This window comes from Macaca fascicularis, chromosome 14 (genome assembly GCF_037993035.2).
Source record: "Macaca fascicularis isolate 582-1 chromosome 14, T2T-MFA8v1.1".
NCBI classification, from domain to species: domain Eukaryota; kingdom Metazoa; phylum Chordata; class Mammalia; order Primates; family Cercopithecidae; genus Macaca; species Macaca fascicularis.
In genome coordinates, this window is record NC_088388.1 from 13,264,042 (window position 1) to 13,282,478 (window position 18,437).

The 18,437-nt window shown below is 49.9% G+C and overlaps 1 protein-coding gene across 8 annotated transcripts in view; it reads right to left on the bottom strand.

Annotated features, from left to right (window-relative positions):
• CD6 (CD6 molecule) overlaps positions 1–18,437 on the bottom strand; it is a 49,829-nt gene that overhangs the window by 10,203 nt on the left and 21,189 nt on the right. For all 8 annotated transcript variants that reach the window (XM_045371936.2, XM_045371935.2, XM_074013528.1 and 5 more), the window contains 4 exons: positions 3,519–3,587; positions 2,243–2,593; positions 1,307–1,618; positions 280–582 (listed from right to left, as the gene is read on the bottom strand). In XM_045371936.2, coding sequence (XP_045227871.2) covers positions 280–582; positions 1,307–1,618; positions 2,243–2,593; positions 3,519–3,587 — 1,035 coding nt within the window. The remainder of the gene's footprint in view (positions 1–279; positions 583–1,306; positions 1,619–2,242; positions 2,594–3,518; positions 3,588–18,437) is intronic.

Here is an 18,437-nt window from a genome sequence, read left to right on the forward strand (position 1 = left end):
GGTTTCAACTCTTGAGTCAATCCCAGTTAAGAGGAACCGTTGCTTAGCATATAATGTCTTCATATACGATTCGTCATTCTGGGGCTGAGTGGGGCATCTGAAAATGCCTCGATGAATTAGCACTGTCTGCCTGGGCACCGTAAGGACAACGGTCCTTCTTATGCCGTATGTGCCATTGCCGATCTGGTGCCTATTGTGGTCCTTGGGCTGTAAGTTTTTAGGACATGGATTCAGGTAGTATTCTGGCTCATATCAGGGGGGTAGAGTGGGATGGGGTACCTGAGCAGAGGACCCTGGCTGCCAGCGACTGGCTGCAGAGGTTGGAGTTGTTGAACCGCCAGGAGCAGTTGGAGAGGGTGAGCTCCTCCCCGTTGCATGAGTAGTACATCCTGCCGGACAAGGAGTGGGGCAGCCCCTTGGGCCTCTCGATCACGGTTCCGCAGCCCAAGGACTGGCAGAGTACCTTGGCCTCTGACGTGTACCACTCACTGTCACACACTGTGTTCCAGACCCCTCGGAAGTGTACCTCCACCTGCCCCTCGCAGGCGTCGGCGCCCCCGGTCAGGCGCCAGGACTGGTGCTCTGCAGGAAAGGGGCAGGGGACAGAGTCCGGTCAGGATCCTTTGGGCAGATATTCCCGTCAGCCCAGACCCACCAGGGCAGGCACCAATGAAGGCATTTGGTCTCCAGATCTTGTGTCTTCTCCCTCCTGTGTCTGTGTCCCCCTGTCACCTGCCCCATCTGCTCTGGCCAGCCCTGCTGTGATAAGTGTGGTCTGTGGAGCAGCAGCATCGGCATTGCCTGGGATCTTGTCAGAAACAGACTCTGGAGCTCTGCCTCAGACCTACTGAATCAGAATCCACATTTTAACACTCCCACCTCCCCCATCTCCTGCATATCAAAGAGAGGCACTGGCTGGTCCAGAACCTTCTGGCCTCACCTGGACAGACCAACAGCCTCCTCAGAGGCCTCCCTGCCTTCAGTCTCTCCTTGCTGCTTGAATGCAGGTGACCAACTCCCGCTCAGGAAGAGTCTCACTTTTAATGTCATCTCTTTCAGGAGGTGGTCAGCCTTAGCCTCCAGCTCCACATTGCCTGCTGCCTCTAGACTCCACCTGACTGCCTTTCTTGGGGGCATTTACCACTTTCTCTCCTGAATTACGTTTGTCTCAGTCTCATCTCACTTCCTGAACTGTGACCTCTCAAGGACAGGGACCACCTCTCCGGCACTAACTCCAGGCTTGGTGCCCAGTAGGCCTATGGTGAGTGTCAGTGGTGACCGCGCTTCAGTGACTCCGCACACTGACCTGAGCACACCACGCCCGCGTCCTCTTTGTGGCCGCAGTAGTGCTGTCCTGGCAGCCCCGGGCAGTCCCACAGGTAAGCTTCGGCCCCGGAGCAGTTCACCTGGTCCCGGTGGATAGGTCCACGGCCGGGCGTGAAGTGCAAGCCGGGCACGGCCTGGACTGCCCAGCCGCAGCCCAGTTGCCTGCACACCACGTGGGCATCCTCCAGGTCCCAAGTGTCATCGCACACCGATCCCCACTCGCCATGCTCCAGCATCTCCACGCGGCCGGCGCAGGCGCCGCCACCGTCCACCAGGCGCAGCGCGCGGTTCTCTAGGGGTGGGAGGGGGTTGTGGACGCTGGGGCACCCGGCAAGGAAGGGAGGGTTGGGGTGATGGTTGGACTGGCAGGAGAGTTGTGAGCATGTTATGGACCCAGTAAGAAGGCTGTAGCCGGGTAGGCAAGACTGGGAATCCCCCCAGGGCTGCAGATGGGGTAGGTAGAGCAGCAGGCTGGTGGGAGGGACCAGAGGCCTGGTGGGCGGGGCCTGGAGGGCAGGTTTGGTATCCTGGGAGCCACAGCGCTAAGGGGAATCCTGTGAACCTGGCATGTTTATGTATATGGGGAAAGGGGAGGAGATAGAGACCCAGAGCGGGCGGGGACAGGGAAGCGGCGGGCCCAGTAAGTGGGGTTAGAGACCGGGTTAACTGGGAATCCAGGAGTGGGACTAGGGACCAAGTGTAGGGGAGTCTGGGGGCCAGATCCGAGGAAATGCTCAGATCTGGAAGTGACTCGACGTCGTCCTCCGGTGTGGGAACCCGGTGCGTTTGCACTGGTAGGCGGTGAGGGTGGAGGTCTGGAGGGCGAGGCTTGGGTCCAGGGGCTGGAGCCAGGGGCAGTGGCTGAAGGCCTGGGGAGTGGGGCAGGTGGGGGCCTGTGTAGGGGGTGCACTCGTACCTGCACAGATGACGCGGGCCCGCCTCCCGTCGCTGCGGCACGCGTGCTCCACCACCTCGCAGAGCTGCCACTCGGTGCCGCTGCACAGGAGGGCGGGTGCTCCGGCCAGAGTGGCGTTAGCGGCAGCGCTTGTGTTCCCGGCCGCCGGCGGGGGCGGCAGCTCGGGGGTCGGCCGGGGGAGCAGGGTGGCTGCCTCCGCCCCACCGCAGTCCAGTGCTCGGCACACGGCCTCTGCGGCGCGGCTGTCCCAGAGCGCCCAGCACACGGGCTCCCAGGACGCCCTGAGCCGGACCTCCACCGTCCCGCTGCAGCTGCTGCTCCCGTTCGTCAGACGGACCGGAAGCCGCTCCCCTGGAAGTGTCAGACCAGTGAGCTGAGACCGGTGGGCCGGGGCAGGCGGTTGCCCAGGCTCTGCCACTGACTCTGCGTGACCTTTGACAACGCCCTGCTTGGCTCTGGGTCTCAGCTTTCCAATCTGCAAAATGGAGCCGGGCCGGCTCATCCCTGATCCCCCCTTGAGGCCTGACCCTGTGATTCTCCTTAGAGTCAGGCGAAGGTGGGGCTCAGGAGTGACTCTAGAGGTTAAGATGGGTGACAGACAACCAGGGATCCAGCCCCCACAAACCCTCCTCACTTGCTCCTGTCTCCAGGGGCACCCGTTTGTGAAAGAAAGGCAGAGTTGTGAGTTCAGGGGCCCTGGCCCAATGGGTACATGCTTCCCCTGGAGGCCCCTCTGCTCCTCTGAGGGTACTGTCCTAGAGGCTGCCACAGTAACCAGGGAACCCTGGAGGATTGCCAAAGGGCTGGCCATGGGGTTGATGATGGGCTGCTTCAGCTGATGGTGGTCCTCACTTCCCCAGAACCCCTTCTTTGGGAACCACCTGCCCCTTTTAGCCCAGGATTGTACCCCCAGTGCCAGCATGCAGCTTTGCATAGAGTAGGTCCTTAATAAATATCTGTGGAGTAAATCAAGGAACCATCTGGTGGAACCCTGCCACCCCCACCAAGAACTCTAGCTTGTTCTCCACAAATCCCCTTAAAATGCTCCAGGCATACCTGCCCACCTGTATGTGACTTATCAGTGGCCTCTCAAAAAATGGTAGTTCTACGATCTCAAAGTGAATTGATAGCGGAACTTCGGGTGATGGGTCAGGAAGAAGTGTTGTCTGAAGTCAGGGAGCCTCCTGGCATCCTAAATGTCCTTCCCTTCTTTATTACCATGGGGGACCACCTACAGAAAGCTGACCATGGACCCCCAGAGACAATGTTTGCTCACCTGGCTGCCAGACCTCGCTCTCTGCACTGCTGGCGTTGAGCTGGTCAGATGGGGCTGGAGACAGATGACCTGAAATGAACCAGCAGGAGCGTGGTGGGTGAGTGAGCTCAGGCCTGGAGGCCACAGAGGCACCCTGATGAGCAGGGGGCACTTCCTGGAGCCTGTGGTGGCTACATGAGGCCTTTGGAAAAGACATGGTCCTCAACTTTGGGTGCATTTGCATTTGCCTCCCTTCAGGGTAGGGAAAATTCTCAAACATTGGCGTTTCAAGATCCTCCGCTTTATCTATTCATTGCACACACATCTTCAGAAATCGGAGTAGAACAGGTAGGAATGGCAGTGGGCGTTGGGGCCAGACACACAAACTGGCTTCGTGACCATGAATGAGTGACTTAATCTTTCTGTGCCAGTCCCAATTTTTCAACAATGATACTTAGGAAAATATCATGAGACTGAAATTAGACAGCCCACAAAATGCTTGATATATAGAAAAACTCGAAAATGGGAGTGATTTAGAAAAAAAAAATTTGTAGAATTTGAGAATTTCATAACAGACTTTAGAATAATTGGCACATCCTCAACTGGGAACCACTGGATTGCAAAGTGTTTTCAGACACTAAGAAACTAACGTTCGCTAAGGACAGGTATTTGCATATATTATTCTATTTATTTTCTTTCTTTTTTTTTTTTTTTTTTTTTTTTGAGATGGAGTTTTGCTCTTGTCACCCAGGCTGGAGTGCAATGGCTCGATCTTGGCTCACCACAACCTCTGCCTCCCGGCGATTCTCCTGCCTCAGCCTCCCGAGTAGCTGGGATTACAGCCATGTGCCACCATGCCTGGCTAATTTTGTATTTTTACTAGAGACAGGGTTTAGCCATGTTCGTCAGGCTGGTCTCGAACTCCTGACCTCAGGTGATCTGCCTGCCTCAGCCTCCCAAAGTGCTGGGATTACAGGTCTGAGCCACTGCATCCAGCCTATTCCATTTACTTTCAACAACACAATGAGGCAGGTATTAGCATTCTTATTTTACAGATTAGGAAAAGGAGGCTCCAAAAGCAAAAATCAGTTGTCCCTGCCAGATAGGGTCCATTTATTCCACCAGAGCTACTATCCATTCTGCCCTGGGAGGCCGACCTGTTTGAATTAACCCCTGTCTTCCTGGGCCTTATGGCTTCTGCCAGATTCAGCCAATGGGGAGCCTTAGCAGAGATAGGAAGAAGTGAGGAGAGTGAAGATGTGACACTTATTCCTCTGGCCCCACCTGTGAGGTCCCTCGGGTAGGCTGTGTCCCTCATGTGAAGGACATTGTTTATTCAAGGTGACCTCTCCTTGACTGTCTCCTACTCGGACTCACTGACCGCTCCTTGGTTGTGTCTCCTTTGGCCAGAAGTTGCTCTTAGATTCTACTTACTGCATTACCTTGGTAAATAGTTCTTCTGTAAATGAGTCCCCTTTAAATTCCTATTCTAGGTGTGCCACCTGGTTCCTGCTGGGACCCTGACTGATGCATGGCCTGAGGCCACCCGGTGAGCAAGCTGCAGAGCCTGGATTTAAACTGTCTTCAAGGACTTGCCTCCCCTCTGGGCTGGGATGTTTGGGCTTGCAAAGCACAAAGGGAGGCTCTGGGGCAGGGACTTTTGTGGTTGCATATGAACTCCTCTGCATTTCCTGGTTTCTCTTGCACTTAGGGTGGGCTGGTTGAAGCCTAGACAGAAGACGTGTGCCCACTTTTGAGCCAAAGCAGGGAAGAGGTAGTGAGACTTTTGCACTTATGTCTTCCCTGTTGAAGCATATTAGAGGCCCTGGGTTGCCGAGGAACTGCAAGAGGGAAGGGGATGTTGACCCGGCTTGAATTTTGTGTGAGTAAGGAGTAAACCATGATCATGTTAAACCATGAAGATTTGGGGGTGTCCTTGTTACTACAGCCTTGCCTAGCCTGGCCTGACCGATACAGAGGCTGAAGACTTGGAATGACCGCTACACATTCCTGGAGTTTCACCTGAGCAGATTCCACGGACACGCCCCCTGAGCCTGAGCATGTGTGTGTGCGTGTATACACCCTGGCAGACAGCCCTCTCCAGGAAACCGTGTGGGCCTCTCCATCATCAGGCAGAAAGTCATCAGCCCTCTAATTGCCGTCCTCGCTAACTCCCTGGCTATCTGCCCAGCCTGACCTCCTGGAGGAGAAATGACTCCAAATTCAGAGCACAAACTCCGTGGCTGATGTATTATAATAATCAGCGCGAGAATTCAGATGCCCACAAGTTGGGATTTCAGAATCTCGGTTCCCACAGCTACGGTCCCAGTGCTCCAGCATAGTTTTCAATGTTACGACATGCGGTGGGGGAGGGGGATTGAACGATGGCTGCAGTGTGTATGACTGTGAGGTGTGTGCATGTGAGTGTGTGTGAGTGACTCTGTGCATATGTGATTAAGACTGTGTGTGTGAATGTGATGTGTGTTGGGGTGGGGGGCCTTTAACTCAACTCTATATCATTTCTCTCTCTGGGTCTGGAAAACCACTCTCTCATGCATAAAGACACAAATGTGTTCTCCTAGATCGGAAAACCCTAGAGGGCAGGGCCCACGGCTGGGTCAGCCCTGTGTCCCCCACAGTGTCCAAGGCAGTGTTTGTTGATTGACTGACCGAATGAAAGAGTGAGCAGCAGCTGCCAGCTCCAAGGCAGTTGGTTGAAAGCAGATAACCTTGAGGGCTTTATTTTTGCAACAAGCATTCTCCCATCCCCTATCCCAGGAAGGGAACCTGGCTTCTCTGTTCTCTGACTTCTGCACTACAGGAAGAAAAACAGAAATTACCTGGAACCATCTTTCCATCCAGGCCTCATTTCACAGAGGGCCGAATGCAAGATCAGCGTTTCTCAGACATCATGATCACCTTTTTTGTTTTGAGACAGAGTCTCGCTCTGTCGCCCAGGCTGGAGTGCAGCGGCGCAATCTCGACTCACTGCAACCTCTGCCTCCTGTGTTCAAGCGATTCTCGTGCCTCAGTCTCCCGAGTAGCTGGGACTACAGACGCTCACCACGATGTCAGCTAATATTTGTATTTTTTTTGTAGAGATGGGGTTTCTCCATGTTGTCCAGGCTGGTCTTGAATTTCTGAGCTCAAGTGATCTGCCCGCCTCAGCCTCCCAAATTGCTGGGATTACAGGCATGAGCCACCGCACCCGGCCCGTTGTTACCACCTTTGCCTGGCCCTGTGCCTCACACTTTTCTTTAAATTGGTTCACTTTTTTGCTACAATAAATGTATTTGAAAAGCAGCCTGCTATGGTTTGAATGTGTCCCAAAGTTCATGTGCTGGAAACTTTATCCCCCAATGACCTGTGTTGAGAAGTTGGATGTTTAACAGTTGATTAGGGCTGGGCGTGGTGGCTCACGCCTGTAAGCCCAGCACTTTGCAAGGCTGAGGTGGGCGGATTACCTGAGGTCAGGAGTTCGAGACCAGCCTGGTCAACATGGTGAAACCCCGTCTCTACTACAAATACAAAAATTAGTCGGGTGTAGTGGCACACGCCTGTAATTCCAGCTACTCAGGAAGCTGGGGCAGGAGAATTGCTTGAGTCCGAGAGGCGGAGGTTACAGTGAGCTGAGACCATGCCACTGCAGTCCAGCCTGGCCAACAGAGCTAGACTCTGTCTCAAAAAAAAAAAAAAAAGAAAAAAGAAAAGAGCTGATTAGTCATGAGGATTCTGCCTTCATGAACGGCTTAATGCTGTTATCATGGGGGTGTGTTGGTTATTGCAGAAGTGGCTTTGTTGTAGAAGTGAATTCAGCCCTCGCTCTGTCTCTTGTGCACTCTCCGGCCATGTGATGCCTTCCATTGTGTTATGATGCAGGGAGAAGGCCCTCATCAGATGTGGCCCTTAAATCTTGGGCTTCCCAACCTGCAGAACTATGAGAAACAAATTTCTTTTTGTTTTAAATTACTCACTTTGTGGCACTTTGTTATAGCAACACAAAACAGAGTAAGAGCAAACCTTTACCCTTTCCTGTGAATTTGCTTTTTTATGTCATTAAAGACACCTGAACATAAAAATATTCACTGCAGATTTTTTTTTTTTTTTTTTTTTTTGAGACAGTGTCTCGCTCTGTCACCCAGGCTGGAGTGCAGCAGTGTGATCTCGGCTCACTGCAACCTCCACCTCCCAGATTCAAGCAATTCTCCTGCCTCAGCCTCCCAAGTTGCTGGGATTACAGGTTCCCACCACCACACCCTGCTAATTTTTTTGTATTTTTGGCACAGATGGGGTTTCTCCATGTTGGCCAGGTTGGGTCTTGAACACCTGACCTCAAGTGATCTGCCTGCCTTGGACTCCCAAACTGCTGGGATTGCAGGTGTGAGCCACCGCACCCAGTCCACTGCAGATTTTTGAATGGCAAAAAGTTAGAAACAGCGTGAATGCCCATTTACAGGGGAAATTATTGAATCAATTATGGTCCATTTACAGCGTGGCATCTTATGCAGCCTTTATAAAGAATGAAATAGACCCAGATGGGTTGGCAGGATTTCCAAGCTGTGTCGAGTAGGAAAAGCAAGACGCAAAGAATAGAATATAATATGATACAATTTTTGTAAAACAAGGCCAAAAACCGCCTCTGTGAACTGGTATGATTACAGGAACATGAAGACAAGTGTGGGAGAACACACAGCAGATGATCAAAATGGAAAAATTAAAAGGGTGGGCTTCAGGGGAAGAGGCCGAGAAGGACTAGCTCCACGGGCTGGTGGACTGTGTGCAGGGCCTTGTGCTTAGAAGGACCTGGCCCTTGCTTGAATGCTCTGCTGTTGCCATCTTGAAATTCCTCATAATTTCTTGAACCAAAGACCCTGCATCTCCATTTTGCACCGGGCCCTGCAAATTACGCAGCTGGTCCTGGGACACAGTCACAGCCATGGAAGATTGCAGGAGGAAAAGCAAGCAATGAAGGTAAAAGGCTGTAGTTTTAAAATCATGTATGATATGATTCTATGTATGTAAAATTAGGTGTGTATGTTGATTTGAAAAAAATTAGAAGATATTAAACCTAAAGGGACTATTTATATGACTTGCCTAAAATAGAAGGTAATTGTAAAACTAAGCATACTAAAAACAAAGCCATGTTAGAGATGTTAAAAGACACATCGTCAGCAGGGTGCAGTGGCTCACACCTGTAATCCCAGCACTTTAGGAGGCTGAGGTGGGTGGATCACAAGGTCAGGAGTTTGAGACCAGCCTGGCCAATATGGTGAAACCCTGTCTCTACTAAAAATGCAAAAGTTAGCCAGGCATGGTGGCGGGCACTGTAGTCCCAGCTACTCGGGAGGCTGAGGCAGGAGAATCGCTTGAACCTGGGAGGCGGAGGTTGCCATGAGCTGAGATCGAGCCACTACTGCACTCCAGCTGGGGTGACAGAGCGAGACTCCATCTCAAAAAAGAAAAAAAAGCAAAACACCACATCCTCATCAGACTATCTGATAGAATCAGAAGGAATGACAGAACATTGGAAAAATAATAATAATTTAAACTTTTATTGCCACGTGATTCAGTGTTATTTAATGCTAACTTCATTCACCACCTGAAGTTATACTGTGTGCCCCTGAAAGTCTTCTCTAATTGTGCCCCATATTCTGGAAAGTGATGGAACAAGACAGGGAAGGGATGGAGGGGAGCGGTTGGTTTCAGAATAGGAGAAGAAAAAAGGTTGGGAGCCCCGACTCCAGCCCAGGAAGGAGGCGGCTTTTTCAGGCCAGCCCCAAGCAGATGCCCCCGAGTGGGACAGGACCTCCGATGGGGTAGTCTGAAGAAGACTCCGGTGGAACGGGCTGCGAAGGAGACTGTAAGCACAGGAAGAATGAAAGCACAAAAGACCTGCCTTGTCTGGAATCTGAGAAAACGGGACACTGATACTCCTGTTGTGTCACCCAGGCCCCTGAGATGTCCCACGGGCATCTGAGAGGTGAGGGACTTGTGGAGAAAGGAGGCATAGACATCGAGGGAAAGCTGAGCCTCCCGCTGGCCATCCCAGTGTCAGAGCAAGCCTGGTGGGAAAACTTTCACTCCCCAGACTGCCGCCCTGGCCATGCCCAGTGACCAGTGTCAGGTCAACACCAGCTACAGCTGAGGTTATTCTCTGTCCTCCGGCTTTGTCAAAGGTGCTGAGGAAAACGCGGTTGCATCCTGAATGCTAGTTGAGTGGATGATGGATGAAGAGATGCCGTACAGAACCAGAGGCAGGGTGGGAAGGGCCGATGGAAACACGGAGGTGGAATCTACAAGCAGTGTAGCCAGGTGCATGTGTCACCTGCTAGAAGTACAGTTTAAAAAAAAAAAGCAGAAAGTGTTTGCAAACACAGATGCCAACAGCCTCAACAACAGCAGCAAACCAGGCCCTTTCGATCCAGTAATTCCACATCTGGAGACCTATCCTAAAGAAAACTATCTCAAGTACCACACTGCCTGGAGACTAAAGTCCATGCTTTGGAACTAGATGGTTCTAGATTCCCTTTTCCATCCATTGGAGCCCCAGAATGCTGTGATGTGCTGGTTTTTAGTTTTTAGTTTTTCTTTTTTGCGATAGAGTCTTGTTCTCGCTCTGTCGCCTAGGCTGGAGTGCAGTGGCACGATCTCGGTTCACTGCCACCTCCACCTTCCTGGTTCAAGCGATTCTCATGCCTCAGCTACTGAGTAGCTGGGGTTACAGGCGCCCACCACCATGCCTGGCTAATTTTTTTTCTTTGTATTTTTAGTAGAGATGGGGTTTCACTATGTTGGCCAGGTTGATCTCGAACGCCTGGCTTCAAGGGATCCGCCCACCTCAGCCTCCCAAAGTGCTGGAATTACAGGCATGAGTGCCCGACCCTGTGCTGTTTCTGATAGTATAATAAAAATAAACAAACAAACAAAAAAAAACCCACCAAAAAAAAAATCCAAACTGGAGACAACCAGATTGTCTAAAAGTGATTGGGGAGTTGGTTAGAAAAACATAGCACATTAAAAATACTTGCCAAAAAAAAAAAAAAAAAAAAAAATTTACAGAGAGTAGTTAATGATACGGGGGTAAGTTTATGCCACAATGTTAAGTAGCAGAAGCAGAATACAGGGTTGTGTTATAAATATGGCTGTGCTCTCCCCTCCAGTCCCCGTCCTCACCCCCAGCCAGGTTTCAAGCTTCTGAAGGTTTTCCAGGACCCAGAGAGAGCCCGAGTTCTATCCCCCATTCTGTCCTCTCACTGTATTCTGAGATTTTTTTTTTCTTGTGGGCCCAGTGACATTTAATTACATAGCTATCCTGGTCATGAACTGTTTGACAACCATTGGCTCACTAGATTCTAAGCATCACCCCCATATACCCGGCATCTTGCACAGTGCCTTGCCCTGGAAAAATGCTAAAAGAATATCAATAAATAAAATTTAATCTCTACTACAGGGAAAGAAAATACATGCCCACATGGTATTAATAAGTTTTCCTTCCTTCTTTCCTTCCTTCCTTCCTTCCTTCCTTCCTTCCTTCCTTCCTTCCTTCCTTCCTTCCTTCCTTCCTTCCTTCCTTCCTTCCCTCCCTCCCTCCCTGCCTCCCTCCCTCCCTCCCTCCCTTCCCTCCTTCCTTCTCTTTCTTTCCTTTCTTTCTGTCTTGCTCTGTCACCCAGGCTGGAGTGCAGTGGTACGATCTCAGCTCACTGCAACCTCTGCCTCCTGAGTTCAAGCAATTCTCCTGCCTCAGCCTCCCAAGTAGCTGGGACTACAGACATGTGCCACCATGCCTGCCTAATTTATATATATTAGTAGAGACTGGGTTTCACCATGTTGGCCAGGCTGGTCTTGAACTCCTGACCTCAGGTGGTCTGCCCGCCTTGGCCTCCCAAAGTGCTGGGATGACAGGCGTGAGCCACTGCGCCTGGCCTGTTTTCCTGTTTTCTTTCTGCCTTGTGTTCTACTTTTTTCAAATGTTCTATATCAAATAAAAATTAAAGGTCTCCAAATAAATACACAGAACTTTTTTCCTGGGGGGACATGTGGGCTAGCTTGAAGTACGAATACAACGAGCTTTAACACTGACTACCCAGTCACCCTGTTCCACTGAGCCTGCAGAGAGCACCTGGGCAGACAGTGTGGCCATGTCAGCCAAAGCCATACTCATTCACAGGGAAGAAATGAAGAGCTCATGTGGCCGGCAGGTCACAGTGTTTTTTCTCAGAAAATGTCAGCATTGTTGGGAGCACAGTGCAGGGGGTCACTGGGCTGGACATCAGGAGATGAGGGTTAACTTCTATCATTAACTTGCTACGTGACCTTGGACGAGTTCTTTCACTTTCTGGCCCCATTTTCTCACTTGCATAATGACAGATTGATGAGATTTTGATCTCGTCCAGTCCTTACATTCTTTGATTATAATGAGATAAGATATGTAATGAAAGACAACATCTATTGAGCACTTACTGTATGCCCCATAGGTGATAGCTGTTATCTGTGTGCATTACATGAACTAGCAAATCCTTACAACTACCCTAATGAGGTGCATACTACTAATATCATCACCCCAGTGTCATCACTGAGAAAACTGAGACATAGAGAGCTTAAGTAAATCACCCAAGGTTACCCAGCCAGTCAGCAATCAAAGCAAGATTTGAACCTGGACAGTCTGGCTCTAGAAATCACCCTTTTAACCACTACAGCGTGCTATTTTCAGTATGCTGTCAATATAAATGGGAAATCTGTCCTACATAGTCCATTCATCATCACAGAAGTGGGTCCATAGTACACGAAGTACTCATCTGTATAAACGCAGGAGAGGAGCCTACGGTGGAAAGGCTTAGAGATCACTCAGTCCAGCTGGGAGAGAGAATCGTATGTTGCTGGGCTATCCAATACAACAGCCACCAGCCACGTGAGGCTGCTGAGTACTTGAAATAGGGCTTGTGCCAATAAGAAACTCAAATTTTCGGCCGGGCGCGGTGGCTCAAGCCTGTAATCCCAGCACTTTGGGAGGCCCAGGCGGGCGGATCACAAGGTCAGGAGATCGAGACCATCCTGGCTAACACGGTGAAACCCTGTCTCTACTAAAAAATTCAAAAAAACTAGCCGGGCGATGTAGCGGGCGCCTGTAGTCCCAGCTACTCGGGAGGCTGAGGCAGGAGAATGATGTAAACCCGGGAGGCAGAGCTTGCAGTGAGCCGAGATCTGGCCACTGCACTCCAGCCTGGGCAACAGAGTGAGACTCCGTCACAAAAAAAAAAAAAAAAAAAAGAAACTCAAATTTTCATTTTGTTTAATTCAATTCATTCCTACTTAATTTACAAAATGTTTTCCATTGAAGTTTAAAGGCATAATCAATCCAATCATTGGAAAACTTTTTCAAACAGCTGGAGTAAGTTAGATACGTGATTCTCCTTTTTCAATTGTAGCTAGTATGAAATCTAAATACGGATTGAATATTTTTGATGAAACTTGAGTATCCAAATTGAGACGCGCTTTAAGCGTGAAGTACAGGTTGTGTCTCAAAGGCTTAGTAAGAAGAAAGAATGTGAAGTATCTCGTTAATAATTTTTTAATTGATGTCATGTAGAAATGATATTTTGGATATATTCGGTTAAATTACATATATTATTAAAGTAATTTCATCTGTTTCTTTTTACTTTTTTGAAAAAATGCAGCTGCTAAAAATTTATTTATTAATTATTTTTATTTTATTTATTTATTTATTTATTTATTTATTTTGAGACAGAGTCTCGCTCTATCACCCAAGACTGGAGGGCAGTGGTACAATCTTGGGCTCACTGCAACCTCCGCTTCCCAGGTTCAAGCGATTCTTCTGCCTCAGCCCCCTGAGTAGCTGGGACTACAGGCATGCACCACCACGCCTGGCTACTTTTAAAATATTTTTAGTAGAGATGGGGTTTCACCATGTTGGCCAGGCTGGCCTTGAACTCCTGACCTCAGGTGATCCACCTGTCTTGGCCTCCCAAAGTGTTGGGAGTACAGGCATGAGCCACCATGCCAGGCCAAAAATTTAAAATTATAAATGTGGCTCACATATTGGCATCAGACCGTGCTGTATGGGGGGAAGGTACACAGGCCTTGCATCCAAAGGCTTGGGCTGGAGTCCAGCTCTGTTCCTTATTAGTAGAGTGACCTTCGGCCAGTCACTTTGCCAGTCTGAGCCTTAGATTCTCATCCATAAACTGGAGTTAATAATGCTTCTCTCAGAAGGCTTTTTGTCAGCAAGTATTTTGGCAGAATTATTGCAAAATCTGAGGCCCAAGGGAAGAGTATCCCCAAGGCCCACGGGGAGGTCAGGCTCCCAGTGCAGTGCAGTGATCTCCCAGATAGCCCAGCTGCTGCTCTGGAGCACTGCCAGAACAGGGCAGGGTCTGCCCCTCTGCAAGACTGGCACCAGGCCCTTGCCACTAGTGTCCCCGAACCTTGGGAGAGGCATGCATCCTGCTGACCTGCAGACTACCACTCGTCTTGTATAAGAAGACTGGCCTTTGTGTCCTAAGCAGTGATGACACATGCTACATGAACCCTGGTTGGCCTGCCTCCTTAGGCCCTGGTTCAGGCTCCAGGTATTCAAGTGGAACAGGACTGGTTCAGGGAGCTGTCCAGAAACACTCACCTGCCCCTGGCCCAGTGGCCGGGCAGCTGAACTGGTGTTCCTGGTTTGTATGGGGACATTTGAGAAGCAGCCAGATGGACTCCTAGTTTTCTACTCCCAACCCACAATGATGGGAACAGCTACCTATCTAGGGCATCTGGGGTCCAGAGTGCAGAGGGATAAGGGAAGGACGTTGTGATGCTTTCTGCTCTGATAGGAAAAGGGGAGGCCCCAAGGCACGTCGAGCACCCATCACAAATCTGGCACAGCTCAGCAGTAATGGCTGACATTCATTCAGTATGACTTAATTATCAAAGTAAGATCACGAGATGGGGAAACTGAGGCACAGAGCGTTTTTTTTGTGTGTGTGTTTTGTAAGCCTAAGATTACACAGCTAGAAAATGGCCAAGCTGGGAATTGAACCCAGGCTGTCTGCTTGCAGAGACCACATTCTTAACCATGCCACTCCCCAGGGTTGGAAACCAGCATCCTGATTTCTGCGTTGGTGATCATGCCAAGGGCAAGAGGCAGGAGGTTTTGACAACCCCGGAGGCTTTCCAAACTCCTTTCTCCTCTGCAAGGGTCAACCAACACTGAGCTTAGAAACGATAACCCACCCTTCCCCGCAACGGTGACACAACTCAGAACCCAAGATCCCGGGACTAATTTCCCAAAAGACCCCAGACTCCAAGGATAAGCAACAACCAGGAGACCTTCCTTCTCCAGGGCAGGGGGTCCTGGGTGGCATGTGTCATCCCACAGCCCCCACAGCAGGGAAAAGATGAGACTTAATAGTCTCACCTCGCACTGCCCCCACCCCTTCCCTACTTGCTGTCGCATATGGGGCTCGCTCCAGCACTGTGCAGCGCCTGAGGATGCACAGGCCAACTGGGAGAGGAGGGCCAGTGAATTTAGGGGAGGAAGCTCTGAGTGAGAGGGTGCTGGAACTGTCGTAACTACTTTCTTTTTAGAAATGCCCTTGGTGTTGTTAATGGTGAGCAATCAACAAAACAACTAGAAAGAAAGGAATGCCTGTAATTCCATTAAAATTAGAAAGATGCTGGCTGGGCGTGGTGGCTCACACCTGTAATCTCAGCACTTTGGGAGGCTGAGGTGGGCGGACTAGTTGAGTTCGGGAGTTCGAGATCAGCCTCGCCAAGATGGTGAAATCCAATCTCTACTAAAAATAGAAAAATTAGCTGGGTGTAGTGGTGCATGCCTGTAGTCCCAGCTACTCGGGAGGCTGAGGTAGGAGAATCGCTTGAACCTGGGAGGAGGAGGTTGCACTGTGCCGAGATTGCAGCACTGCATTCTAGCCTGGGTGACAGAGGAAGACTCCATCTCAAAAAAAAAAAAAAAAAAAAAAAAAAGACGCATGTGCTGGCTCATGCAAGTAACACAATTCAATTGGGAGGGGATACCTGTGTTCAACCTTTGAGGGGACTTGGAGAGGCTGTGACGCCCGGTTGGGCTGAGTTTACTTTGTCAAGAAACTGCAGCTGTTGAGGGCTCAGTCATACAGTGCTGTCCTAGCCTGCAGAGGTGATTGACTGCAGTGACTAGACCAGCTTCTACCCACTTGGCTCTCCGAGGCCAGGAAGGCTAGGGTGACTTCTCTCCCCGGCGCCCAAAGGAAAGTCAACAGTTCGGTGCTTTGGTATTTTACATGTGCACTTATCTCCCGAATACCTGTCCCAGTTCCTAGCACGTGGAACAAGTTTGGCAAATGTTAATGAAATGGAACATCGATCAGTAATAAACTCATTTCTCAGCATTCAGGAGAACATGGCTCATGTGCTCTCACTTTCTTGGGAGAGAAAGAGAAAGAGAGTATTATTTGGTGTTATGTTACAGGATTTTGGTTTGTTTTCACACTCCCCGGTTATACCAAAGCAGGGCTTGGGGACTCAAATAAAACAATTTGCTCAATTGACAGAGAGAGATGGCAGTAAAGGCTCAAAGAGCCCCAGCCCCAGAGGACTGCCAGTCACTCAGGTCAAAGAAATTCAGCCTTTTTTTGGGAGGGGGGAGGTGGGTAGGGGAGGGGGACGGAGTTTCACTCTGTTGCCCAGGCTGGACTGCAGTGGCACGATCTCGGCTTACTGCAACCTCTGCCTCCTGGGTTCAAGCAATTCTCTTGCCTCAGCCTCCTGAGTAGCTGGGACTACAGGTCTGTGCCACCATACCTGGCTAATTTTTTATATTTTACTAGAGATGGAGTTTCACCATGTTGCCCAGGCTGGTTGCAAACTCCTGAGCTCAAGCAATTCACCTTCCTCGGCCTCCCAAAGTGCTGGGATTACAGGCATGAGCCACTGCACCTGGCCAGAAATTCAGCATTTTTAACTCTCTTTTGCCCCCATGTCACAGGACAGACGATGTTCACCTGCGTGGTATCTTCCATGCATGCCCAGGTTTCATCTCCCCTCCCCTCTGTCACCAAATCCAAGGGGAAGTAAAAGATAACGTTTCCTACTCTCCTCTGTAAAAAACTAAAAAACTTAAAGATAAGATCAACACGATTTAGTAGGCTTTGAGGTATGTTCAATTGCTGGGACTCCCCCTCCTTCTCTCCCAAGAAAGTGAGAGGGCGTGAGCCACCTTCTCCTGAAAGCTGAGAAATGAGTCTGTTGCCGGCCTGCATTCAGTTCCATGAACAACTGCTGAACTTGTTGAGTATGCTGGGAACTGGGGCAGGTATGATATGAGGGAGATGAGTGTGAGCAGGATGATCGGGGGAGCAGGAGATCCCCGGCACCAATTCATCTGTGTAACAGCCTCCATTCTCAGGAAATTCATCTTTCATGATTTAGACAGGGACTCTGGGGACAGATAGAACAGTGATCTAAACCCATCTCTGCTGATCACTGGCTGTGTGACCTAGGGAAAGCCACTGAGCCCAGCTAGGTTTCATCTTTAACCTGGCACTGGGCATGATAAATGAAGCGAACTGAAGAAGAGTGCATGGGTGGGTGATCTATGTAAAAAGCTTAGGACACGGTATATGGCAGCTGTTGTTATTTTCCTCCAACCTGAGGCTTTTATCTTTTTTCCCTCATTTGGTCCTTGGTGGCTATGGGATGGCAGCTGGCTATTGATTCTACATTCCATCCCAGGCAGAAAGATGATGCTGACAGCTCCTTAGCCTTCTTTTCTGCAAGGGGGTGACTCTGGTTCTCTGAAGGCTGCATTCTCTCCTCCTCACTCCTCACCTTTCTTGTGAACCTTATCAGAGCTGCTGCAGGCTCACAACTTGGCTGTATCCTTCCCCAGCTCTGCAAATACCCAATGTTCCTAGAGAGGAGATGTGGGCTATAGTTGCTGTGGTAACAGGAGTTCCTCTAAAAGAAAAGGCTCCTGGGGTCCTGGCTCCAAGGCTGGCTCAGGCTCCCGTGCCAGACCGTGCCTTCTTTCCAGCTACCAGGCGGTAAAATGAGAAGGTCTCATGGAGGGTTGCAAGCAGCTCAATAAAATCCCAAGTGATAAGAGTAGGGATTTGGCTCCAAGAGAGCACAGCAGGCCAGAAACACTGGCGTGTCACCAGCCCCATCTTCTTGATCCCCCGCCAGACTTTAGACCACTGAGAGGAGGAGAAGAATGTCCAGGTGCCTCTTTTATTTATTTATTTATTTTTATTTTAATTTTTTAAAATTTTTTTATTTTTGGAGACGGAGTTTCACTCTGTCGCCGAGGCTGGAGTGTAGTGGAGTGATCTTGGTTCACTGCAACCTCTGACTCCCAAGTTCCAGTGATTCTCCTGCCTCGGTCCCCCTAATAGCTGGGATTACAGGTGCATGCCACCATGCCCGGCTAATTTTTATATTTTTAGTAGAGATGGGGTTTCACCATGTTGGCCAGGCTGGTGTTGAACTCCTGACCTCAGGTGGTCTGCTCGCCTTGACCTCCCAAAGTGCTGGGATTACAGGTGTGAGCCACGGTGCCTGGCCCTCAGGTCCCTCTTTTAGAATTCCCATTCAGTAGGTCTTGGTTGGGAAAAAACCGTCTACCATATCATAGGCATCAGAAAGAACACTGGGTTGAAATTAAACATGCCTGGGTTAGAAATCCAGCTTCTTCCTTACTATAGTGTGACCTTGGGCAAATCTCTCCATATGCCCAACTTGCCTTCCTCACCTCACAGTTACATATATTTAAAAAAGCCTCACAAGCTGGGCATAGTGGTTCACGCTTGTAATCCCAGCACTTTCAGTGGCTGAGGCAGGAGGATCGCTTGAGGCCAGGAGTTTGAGGACGGCCTGGACAACATAGAGAGACCCTATCTCTACAAAACAAATTTAAAAATAAAAAAATGAGGCTGGGTGCTG